General features: G+C 35.6%; 1 protein-coding gene across 1 annotated transcript; it reads left to right on the forward strand.

Moving 5' to 3' along the window:
• The first annotated feature begins 1065 nt into the window (after positions 1-1065).
• Positions 1066-2639, forward strand: LOC140781091 (ethylene-responsive transcription factor CRF4-like). The gene is made up of 2 exons (XM_073126888.1): positions 1066-1372; positions 1517-2639. The coding sequence occupies exon 2, from the start codon at positions 1660-1662 to the stop codon at positions 2365-2367; it is 708 nt and encodes a 235-aa protein (XP_072982989.1). The 5' UTR covers positions 1066-1372; positions 1517-1659; the 3' UTR covers positions 2368-2639.
• The last annotated feature ends 8587 nt before the right edge of the window (positions 2640-11226 follow it).

The raw sequence follows: 11226 nt of genomic DNA on the forward strand, positions 1-11226 counted from the left end.
AATCTTCATTTAAGTGATTGCCTACCAAAGCTAGGCTCCTCAGGTAGGATATGCCTAACAATCCTCTTTGCAACATCTGTAGCAATCGTTCTAAAATTGCTGAGCATAATCTTTAAATTTTCATACTGTTAAACAAATCATGAGCACTAATATGTCTATTTTTAGTTAAGATATCTCCTTTAATGGGAAAATAATTTGGAGGTAATTGGCTTAAGGAGTGTGAAAATTATCCAAAAAACCACAAGAAGTTTTTGCTAGCTATTGTTGCTAACTCTCATTGACAACTTCCATAAAAATAGAAACTATGTCAACTTTAATTCTCCCCTGCCTTCTTCTTTCACATGCCGAAGAAATATAATTGCAATGACTGGATTATCTCAAGCCTGGTCTAGGCCCTAGTATTTTAAAAAATAAAGCTTCTCCATCTTCAATTTGGTTAGATCCAACCTATAATCAGTTGGGTTAAACTCAATTATGATGGTCATGTGACCAATCACGAATCACAGGTAAGAGTGGAGGAGGACGGTTTTTCAGAGATATCAATCCTGATAATTTCCTAGTAGGTGGTGCTCCTATCAACTGTGGGGAGCCCTCTAAAGGAGGCTTTGGAGAAGGCAAAAATTGTGAGAATTCAAAATTTGTATATCGACACCGGTGCTCATCCATACTCTTAATTATGGAGATGCCACTTGGAACCTAAAAAAATATTTTGGAAGATATAAAACATCTTAAAGCTACTTTGAATAATTTTACTTTTAATTATATTTTTAGAGAAACTAATTTGGCTGCCATATGGTTGGCCATACTAGATTAACATCCTCTCTTCTTTTATGGGATGCTCATATATGCCCAAGTTTATGTTCATTTTGCACAAAAGTGCCGCTAGCACTTTGTATAGGTGTGATAGTAACTTCTAATCTTTTAAGCTCCTTGACTTTTGATTAATGAATTTTAGTTAACTAAACCCATCTCCTTCCGCACTAAACCCCAAAAATAACAACTCTCACCTTTCCGTAAAACCTCTTTTCCCATGTGCACTTAAAGCTGCACTAAAGGCAACAAATTAAGAAAATCGTGATGGAGATGAGACAAATCGCAGCCGTTGGTTCGCAATCTCTTCGGTTTCTCCTCTCTTAGCGTCAAATATCCCCCTTCTGGTCCTTCTGTTGGGGTTTTAGCAGCCGGAGAGAAGAGGAGAGAGAAGGAACTCGGGCAAGGAAGAGAGAAAAAGAAGAGGACGAAAGGGATATATGTCGTCTGATTCCCTCTTTGATCTGGTGTTGTTCTCTGTTCTGCTCTCCTTCTTCTTCTCGTCCTCCTCTTCACGTATGCAACAGAGATTAGAGTCCTGGAAATCGACTTCGATGCGAAGGTATGAACCCCTCAAAGACAACCCAAAATTTTCTCTCGATGTTTGTTCTTCCGTTAATTTCAGAATTACCCATCGCGATTTCTTCCATATATTCGTCAACGAATCCATCAAAATCTAGTCTTGATGTGTGTACATGGTTTGCAGAGTTGGTTTTGGAGTGAAATATTCCGGATTCCAGCATATAGAGGCTTGTGGAGGAGCCCTCACCTGACAGAGTTTTAAATCCACCCAATTCTTCGATTTTTTTTTCTTCTATTATTCCTTGTTTCTTCCTCGATTGTGTTGAGATGCCGGGTCTCCAGAGGAAGCTCGTGAAAAAAGATAAGATTTTGAAGGGAAAACGGAAGAAGAATCCAACCACCAACACCAATCTAATCGAATCCAAAACACTTGTGCGAAAAGTTCGCGTCTTTTTCGACGACCCAGATGCCACCGAATCGAGCGAAGACGAGCTCGAGTTTGCTTCTTACAAGAGGAAGAAGAAGCGAGCCATTTACGAGTTTTTCATCAAGAGATCGAAGCCCAAAACCCCATCACCGACCAACTCGTTGCGGACTTCGTCTTCCACCATTACTACTACTACCACCACCACCACCACCACCACTAATAAGTACAAGGGAGTACGGCAGAGGAAATGGGGCAAGTGGGCGGCGGAAATCCGAAACCCGTTAAGCGGAAACCGGATCTGGCTCGGGACGTTCGACACCGCCGAGGCCGCCGCATCCGCTTACGCCGCCGCTGCGAGGCGATTTGGGTCGGATCGTAACGACATCTCCGATAAGGAGGAGAAGACCGTGGCCGAGCTCTTTGAGGAAAAGCTGCTGCCAGTACCGGATCTGGATATCGGGTTCGGCCCGGACCCGTTTAGGGATGTCGGTCTTGGTCCGTTGTTCGTGAACGACTATGTCGGGTTCGACGATATACCTTTTTGGGCTCCGGAGATTGACGGCGATGATTTCTCCAATTTAGACGCTTGGTTGGAATTTGATGAGTAGAATAATTATATTTCGTTAATAATCGCGTTATTAAGTGTTTTTGGAGGATATATTTTTTTTGGCAAGCTGTGAGAGGTTGCAGCCAAGTGATCTTTTTGATCCAATTGGAATTTGATGAGTAGAATAATTATATTTCGTTAATAATCGCGTTATTAAGTGTTTTTGGAAGTTTTTTTTTTTTTTTTTTTTTGGCAAGCTGTGAGAGGTTGCAGCCAAGCTGTAAGAGTTTTGGAACAGTGAAATGGTACGTGAGACATTGTCTTTTTATTGTACTCAAGGCTGTTATTCATGCTTGTTGCTTGTCTCATTTTTGTGATTAGTTTTGTTTTACTTCTTTGTGTCATTGTGTGGCGCAGATGAATGGAGGAATTGGCAATTGGGATAAGATGGGCTATCACATTTGTACTTTGTTTTTGTTCTCATGTGCGAATGCGTTGTTTAGGAGAGAATAGAAGAGAAAGAAAAGCAATGAGATTGAGAGGGGAAACACACGAGGAAAAAAAAAACCCTTCGGTAAACCCCAAAAATTTTAATTTGAAAAACCCTTCCTTAAACCCTTAGATAAATTACTAATATGAAAAAACTCTGGTAGTAAAATTTTAGATCATGATGTCACCGATTTATCTAATTAATTTCATATTATTTGAACATCAAATGAATATATTTTGAATAGTTTTATAAAATTATGTAGAATTAGAATTCCATAATTTAAATATAAAATTGATGCGATTCGAACTAGATCAGATCACCTCGAAAAATATTGGGCCCAATGGATTGAGTCTAGTTATCTTATTTGCTCATTTGGTTTAGTTAAAGCCTTAGTAAGTTAAGATTTTATTTAATTAACTAAATCTAACTCTATGCAGCTTTGGAAAAATATTCGCAGAATATTCTATAAATATCCGAATAATATCAAACTAGTTGGATAAAATCGCCAATATTTACAACTTTGGTATTCACGACTTAATCTATCTGCGGCGAAACGAAGGATTAATCTAAGAAGATAAGGAAGATTGGTTTAGTTAGTTTGTTAGGATTTTAACTTAGTTGTTTAAGTTCCTAGGGTGAGCCTTTATAAATATATGGAGGAAACCTAATTAGAGTTTAATCAGATAATTGAGATGGCTAGCCATTGATACCCTCTACCACCTCTTTCTTTCCATCACCCAAGTATTTAGTCGACTTCCACTAACTCCTAATTCCCCTCTTATATAACTTCTCTCCCTTCACTTCAAGGAATTAACTAATCGCCTATCTAGCCATTGAAGGGCTATTAAGCTAAGGTTTACCTAACATTCCGCCACTGTTCGTCATATATCTCAAGATCTAGTCATCTAAACCCTGCGAATTTAGATTCGTTGGAAAGCTCTTTTCATGAGTGATAACATATCCAAGTTGCCGGAAGATCCAATGGCTAGATCATCCGTAGCTTCCTTCGAAAGCCACGTTCTCAATCAAGTCCAGAACCGTTACGAATCGAATCAAGCCGGTTCGTAACATAAATTTATAATTTAAATACAAATTTCATACTTAAACTATGAAATTTTAATTATACAAAGTTTCAAAAAAATATTTAAAAGATAATCATTGGATTCCAGAAAATTATTCAAATGGATAAAATCTATGACATCATAATCTAGAATTTTTTTATTCAAATTCAAAATCTATCTGGAGTGGAACAAAGAATTCATAGTTTAAATTTTAAGTATGAAATTCATAGTTTAAATATGAAATTCTAACAAATATTCATAGTTTTGCAAGTAGATACTATATTTTATTTGCAACATAAATAAAGTTCTATTTTTTAAACATTGATTTAAAATTTTTTATTTATTTAAATTATCTCTAATTAGTGTCTTACTATATTTATTAAAAAGCGATTAGAGAGACTTGTATAAAAAAAAGATTAAGAGATAAAAGAAAACTAGCAAAAAAATGTATGAATTATTTCTCTCTTACATTATCCCATTAGTATTTAATGAGCACTAAATAGTAGAAAAGTAAATTTGTAAGAAATAAAGGAGAAAAGCATCATTTACAATGGAATTCAACAAGACACACAAGAATAAAAACCAAGTGACTTTTTAGAACAATTTTTATTTTTATTTTTTATTTTTTTGTGATAGCACATCAATGAGAACTCAAAACTTAAATAAAAAAAGGGAGATTTATTGTAGTATTGAACACTTCCATTATTGGCTATGCTTGTTTAGTTCAAAAGTTAAACAAAAAAAAGATAATAAAAATAAAAATAAATAGGTAATTCATATTTACCAAGCAAGAACGGTAGACGACTCAAGATCTGTCTCCTAAGAGGCATAGAGGCATGACAGACTAGAGATCCTTGATCTCCAACATTTCAACTCCGACTTTCGTAACCGCGGTGGTGGAAACTTCTAACTAGTGGACGAGGGCCCCTCGGGTCGATCTCTTGAGGACTTCTCAATCTCTGTATAATCTCTTAATAAATTTTCTAACTATTAACAATGTAAAATTAGGTCCGGCCCACATCTCTACGGAGAGAGAAGAAACTCCACCATTAGCCAATTTAAGCTGAATGGCATGGCATTCCTTTCGCCATCCGTCAATAATCATCAACCATTAGCCCTTTTTTTCTCCTCTTATAACCCCACATGCACATCTACCAATTGGTCGATATAAATGACAATTTTTACCAACTTCGGAGACCAAGAAAAATATATGGAAAGATTAGTCAAGATGTGGAGTGTTAAAAAGAAAAAGGAAAAAAAAATCGAAGAGGAAAAAGAAAGGGAAAGAGACGATAACACTGAGCTTGGAATCAGACAGGATGGTGGCATGCATCATATGGGATTTAATGCAACTTTGACCTGGAAACTGTCACCTGTCAGTTGAAGGGTTTGATTGATATTTAGAGATCAAATATTCAAACATCTGCCATTCTAATTGTGTAGCTGGGGTCTTTAATTGACTATTATTTCTCTGCACTCTTTTGGATGCATCAACCTGCAGATTCCTGTAGGGTGATTTGATTAAATCCACAATGTACTGTCTAGAATATTGTGTCTACGTGTGTAAGAAAGCCATGCTTTGCATATGCCCCTAATTGAGGGTTGTCCGGTAATAAAGGAACACCTGAAAGTGGCAGTGTAGAAGCTATGAAGTTATTGGTGTACAAACTCGGGTTATTTGTAGGAAAAAAAAAACCTCCTCAGCTTTGGAATATGCCTAACTATAAAAAAATATTTTTTAATTTTTAATATTAGAAATTTTTTTGCTAATGCTAATATAAGTTATTTTAATATTTAGTTGAATACTAGTATAAGAAGTAAAAAATATATATAATGTGATATAAAGTTAATATTAGAGTAATAGAGAATAGTAAAATTATATTAGAAATTAGTGGTGTTATATACAAAATGACTAAATTTATGTGATTGGATTTAAAGTAGTACTACTAATTTAAATTTATTTGTGATTGTAATATTTATTATTAAAGTGTATACTATATTCTTCATATATTCACATTACATGGTTACAAAAAGATAACTTTTCCTCCCATTTCTTAACATCCTCGAATTACTGATGGAAAATATTAATAAAAAACTTCCCTACACCGGGGCATTAATAAAACGCCAAGTTCTCATAGGTAAACTAAGTATTGATTTTAATTAATGATGTCAAAATAGTTTGTTTTAATGTACCATTCCATTAGTGCTAAATTTATTAAATAAGACAATGCAAAAAGATGTAGATTTCTCATCATAATGTGGAGAAATAACCATGCAATGCATATTATAACCTTGCACTATAAATATATAACCCTGCACTATGGATAGGAAACCGAATATTAGTCAATAGGCTGATTTCAATAGCAAACATATGATAACTCCACACTTTTGACAGATAATCCCATACTACACGAAAATAACTCTGCAACTACGAGGAAATAACCCCATAGTGCGGAGTTATCTATTAGTAGTGTAGGGTTATATATCCGTAGTGCAGGATTATAATACGCATTAACACGTCTTGTGATGCTGGGAGGTTGTGATAGCAAATCTACTTCTGGAACAAAATATTCTTGGTGGAGAAACAAAAGACGGGAGGGTCGAGCTCCTATGCTTTAGTCGTCGTAAGTTATTTGTTGATTAGAAAGGATGACTTTCTGCCTCCTCTTGCTTGCTTAGAGAGGTGGGAGAGTTGTACTTTTACACCAGATTGGGTGCACAGAGTGTTTTGACCCAAGCCCAAGCTGATCTAGCCTAGCCAAGCAAAATCACTTGATCTGCTATTAGACTCACATACTATTCATATTAGGTTTACTTATTTCTTTTAAGTTGTTCAATTAAGACCTTATAGTCTGTTGCATTTGCTTATTAGACCTAGTTGGTCTAAGTTTGCATATTAGCATTAGTCAGTCCAAATGAGGGTTAAATAGTCTAATTCAGAGTTAGCCACCTGTAAATTATGGTGTGCAACTCTTTTTCTCATTACGAAATAAATCAGCTAGTTTTAGCCATAGGAGTAGCCATAATCTAAATAGCTGATAGGTTATGGAACGATCCCTTCAAGATCTGAATTTATTGTAGGAAGCAGTCCGTGCAACCGAAGGAACATATTTATCAAATCGATTCGTAACTCCCTAATCTACATTTTTCATATTTACGCCCTCCGCAGATTTAAACTACAACTGGGACGAAAATACCATATAATGCGGATGATGGTGGTGGTGACGGGTGGAGTGGAAGTTAGGGTTATAGTTGATAATGGAAATGAGGGTGGATTAGTGATATTGTTTAATGGATAAAGATGAAGGGGAAGAAGTGATCAAGATCCCAAAGAAGAGGGAGGACTCGATAGACGAGGAAGATTAGAAGTTAGGAGAGACCTTGCCAATGGTAGAGGTGGTAAGTTGGTGAAGAGGGAGGAGGGAGATTATAGTAGAGAGAAGATAGAGAGGAAAGAAATTAATATTCCAATAGCATTATAATTTTGGTTATCATCCATACCTTTATAGAGGCTAGCCAACAAGCCCTAATAATAATAATTAACCCTAATCCTAGTGGAATCCCGCCGATCGCGTTCGAACGCATAAAAACCGTTCTCTGTTGATGAGAACGTGATGTAGGCATTCGAACGCGCCCGACCATGTTCGAACGTACATTTCGCATTCTTTGTTTTTGCTAACCTGATGTAGGCGTTCGCAAGGGCGTTCGAACGCGACCTACAGAAATTTTATTTTAATGAAAATAAATAACTAATGTAATAATAAAAGAGTCGTGAAAGTTACAGTCATATAGGTAAGGGAAAGATCCATGGTTCTATGCTGCGTTAAGCTTTGAGATGAGAGGTCCCAACAATCTCAATGCAAGGAGGGAGACAAATACATTCATCCAGAGGATGGATATCAAGGATCCGTTCCCTACTACCCACTTGATGCCTATCTATAAGACCTCTGTAGTCTGAAGGATAGAGCTGTCCAAGAAGCCCTAATGTGGTTTTTCTCTTTCTGGAATGAACATTGAGAGAAAATTTTTGCTTTGAGCATAGTGGCCCATTGAGAGGAAGGGGAGATGATCAAGTGCCAAGTAATCTTTGTCACTAGAGTGAGGTTAATAATAGGCAAAGGCTTGATGCCCAGTCCATCGGAGAAAATAGGTAGACATAGCGATTTTTAGCTATCCAACCCAATTTAGACTAGATTCGAATAAAAAATTCTTATCCGATCTAGATACGAATTGGAATACGGATAGGATTTTTGAAAAAAAAATGGATACGAGTGCGAATACAAGTCAAATATAATTTTTCGAATACAGATACTAATATTAGATATCCATTTACTTGCATATTTTTTGAATGATTTACAATTTTTAGTTTACTTATTTAAATGATGAAGATTAATATTATTACTAATGATGTATTTAATATTATTTGTAGAGATTAATTTTGCTAATTTTATATGTATTTTACATGCAAGATTTTTTGTTGAAACTCTTAATATTTTTGTGTTAATTTCTCTAAATAAAAGGTCATAATTCATTTAAAATTCGATCAGTATTGGTTTAAGATCCGATCATCTATCCAAAAATTGTCTGTATCTATTTAATTAGATATAAAAAAAAAATAGAGCTAGCTTAGAATAGGATAGAACGGTAAATATCTGACGTTGCAGCGGTCGCCGGAGGGTGGCAAACAACCAAGGTTAGTGGTGGACAGCCGTATAGTAGGGTGGCTATTAGAGGAAGGTAGTGGCTAGAGTTTGTGTGCTTGGAAGGATTCTACGGTTATGATCTATTCCTTTGAAGATAAAGATGATTTAACAACCATGATAAAAATGGTAAATGCAATAATAAGAAAATAACTAAATCAATTATTTCTCAATGCTTGGATACTTAGATGAATAAATAAAGAAGCTCAGCCTCTCTATATATAAAAGTCGAGTACAATGAGTCCTACTTAAACTTAACCTTAAATACTTATACGACTCGAATTAGAACTTGCCTTAAAAAGTTTATATGACTTAATTAAACTTATTTTAGTAATTTATGTGACTTAACTAGACTTGCCTTAAGGGCTTACATAAGTATGAATCAATTAAAAGATAAATAAGTTCGATACATCAAACCCAATATCCTCATGATGCGATATGATCTAACCTAGTTCACATCACCTCAGCCACTCGAATTTGTGAGATATTATTGGGACAATATTGAGTAGTGGCCATAACATGGAAGTATTTGTTATTCTTATCTCCATAATTAAGCCAACATATCCCATACCCATGATCATTGATGCCAATAGATCTCTTCTAAGAGTAGGAGATTATTATGTTCACTTCTGAGGGCAGCCTCTCACTGATAATCTTGATTAGAGGTTCCATTGGTTTGGGTGTGTGAGATCTCTTCTCAACCTACTTAATCCTTCTCTTTAGGTTCTCGGCATGGTTTAGTCCAACTCATAATCTGCAAGATATATAGTGAGAGCTTGCTAGTGAGGGACATCTCATCAAAGGATAAAGTAGGCCAAGCATATCTGTAGAAGAGGAGGAATGAGTCAAGCAAGTTCTCAAAGTGGAACCGCCAGTGACCACCAAGACTTAAGATTGTGGTCATGTGCAATAGAAGGACGGTAGAGTATTTTTGCTGAGGGAACGCGAGTGCACCACATAAGATAAGCCAAGCCTCAATCCAAACATTCTATGACTAGGTGGCAAGTAGTCAAGCAGTTTGACCAGATATAGACTAGACCGCAAACCCAAGATCAATAAGACTGAAGTTGAAGTTGCAAATCTAGGAGAAATAAAAGAGATGCTTCTTTTTATCCACAGGTCCTCTAAACTTTTCAAAGGATGAGGCAATATAGTTAAAGTACCCATGCAAAAGAAAAGGGACATTGTAGGAGGAGGCAGAGTGCTTAATACGAGACCAAAGGATTTGATTGGAAGAGTAGTAGGGATCATCGTAGATCCTAGCAAATATCCAATCCAGTTCACCTCTAGGTCCTCTAATGCAAGGGACGATGGAATTAGCACTAGATTTAAGAATATCAAATAAGCAAAGAAGGCACAACAAATTGTGATGGAAGGGATGGCCACTAATTATAGCAAGGGCTCTATCCACACCAAATTTAGATTCAAAAAAATGCAAAATTAGCTCTAGTATAGTGAAGGATATTGGTGAGGTTGGGGACCATTGAGGCTCCTCTACAGCCTCGGTAGCTCCAATTTATAACCCTCATTTGTCATGCGGTGTTTTAGACTTTGCTGCTTCATCCACCATAGAGAGAGCATTACTTGAGGAAGTGGAACAAATGTTGGACTATTAAGATCCCAATAGGGAAGACCTATTAGGACGAGGCGGAAGGGGTCAATAGCCTTGCTTGATTTAGCACGTTCCATCTAAAGTCAGGAGGTAATCTTCAATAGCTTTCAAAAAATAATCTAAGGAGATAATCGTTTGTTTATGGTCAGATCAAAACCTCGTTAAATACCTTTCAAAGATAAAGTAAAATATTCTTTCAAAGATTCTATATGGATTCTGCAGATTTGAGAAAATCTATATTGGCAATTAGGACTTAGACACTTGGGTATTCGAACGATTGTGATTCTAAATATTTTCTCTCTATATTTGAGAATGATTTCCATTGGGGGTTCGAACGTCCTCACTAAAACAACATCTTAACTTGAAATTCTTCAATTTTAAATTTTAAATTACTTATATATATGAATTTTTTGATTTTAAAATCAATCTTCCACTTTAGTACTCTTCATCAAATATTTTATAATTTGTGTATATGTTCATAAATAAAATCCAAACATATTACATTAATAAAATTCTACTTTAAAACACAATTTGTCAATTACATAAGTATACATAAAATCTTACATAAGTTGGTGTCAAAATACGTGTTCTTAACCTTTGAGAGGGTTCTTTTACTTACGATGGTTTCTGATTTAATATTATAAATGCAACATCTTGAGATGCATAATGCCAAACAGCCCATGATTGTTATCTGTTTAATGGGAAGAAGAGGGAAGATCTCATGTTCTTTTACTTACGATGGTTTCACATTTAACACTATAAATGCCACATCTTGAGATGTATAATATCAAATGGCCCCATAATGTTTATGGAGCTCTAAATAAGACGTCTTTAAATTTATGCTTTTCTATAGAGATGCATCTCCAGATACAAGGTCCCATTAGTAGAACACCAAAATTAGTTTTTCAAACTATAAATTTGAAACTCTTAGCATCTCTGACCGAGCTCCAAATCTCTAAATTTGGAGCCCAATTTGAGCCAATGAAGCTCCAAATCAAGCTCCAAATTTAGAGTTTTCGAATGATATCTTGAAGCCCAAATTATTATATTTTTAAAT

This window comes from Typha latifolia, chromosome 2, assembly GCF_019914945.1.
Source record: "Typha latifolia isolate L0001 chromosome 2, TyphaL0001v2, whole genome shotgun sequence".
In the NCBI taxonomy this organism is placed as follows: domain Eukaryota; kingdom Viridiplantae; phylum Streptophyta; class Magnoliopsida; order Poales; family Typhaceae; genus Typha; species Typha latifolia.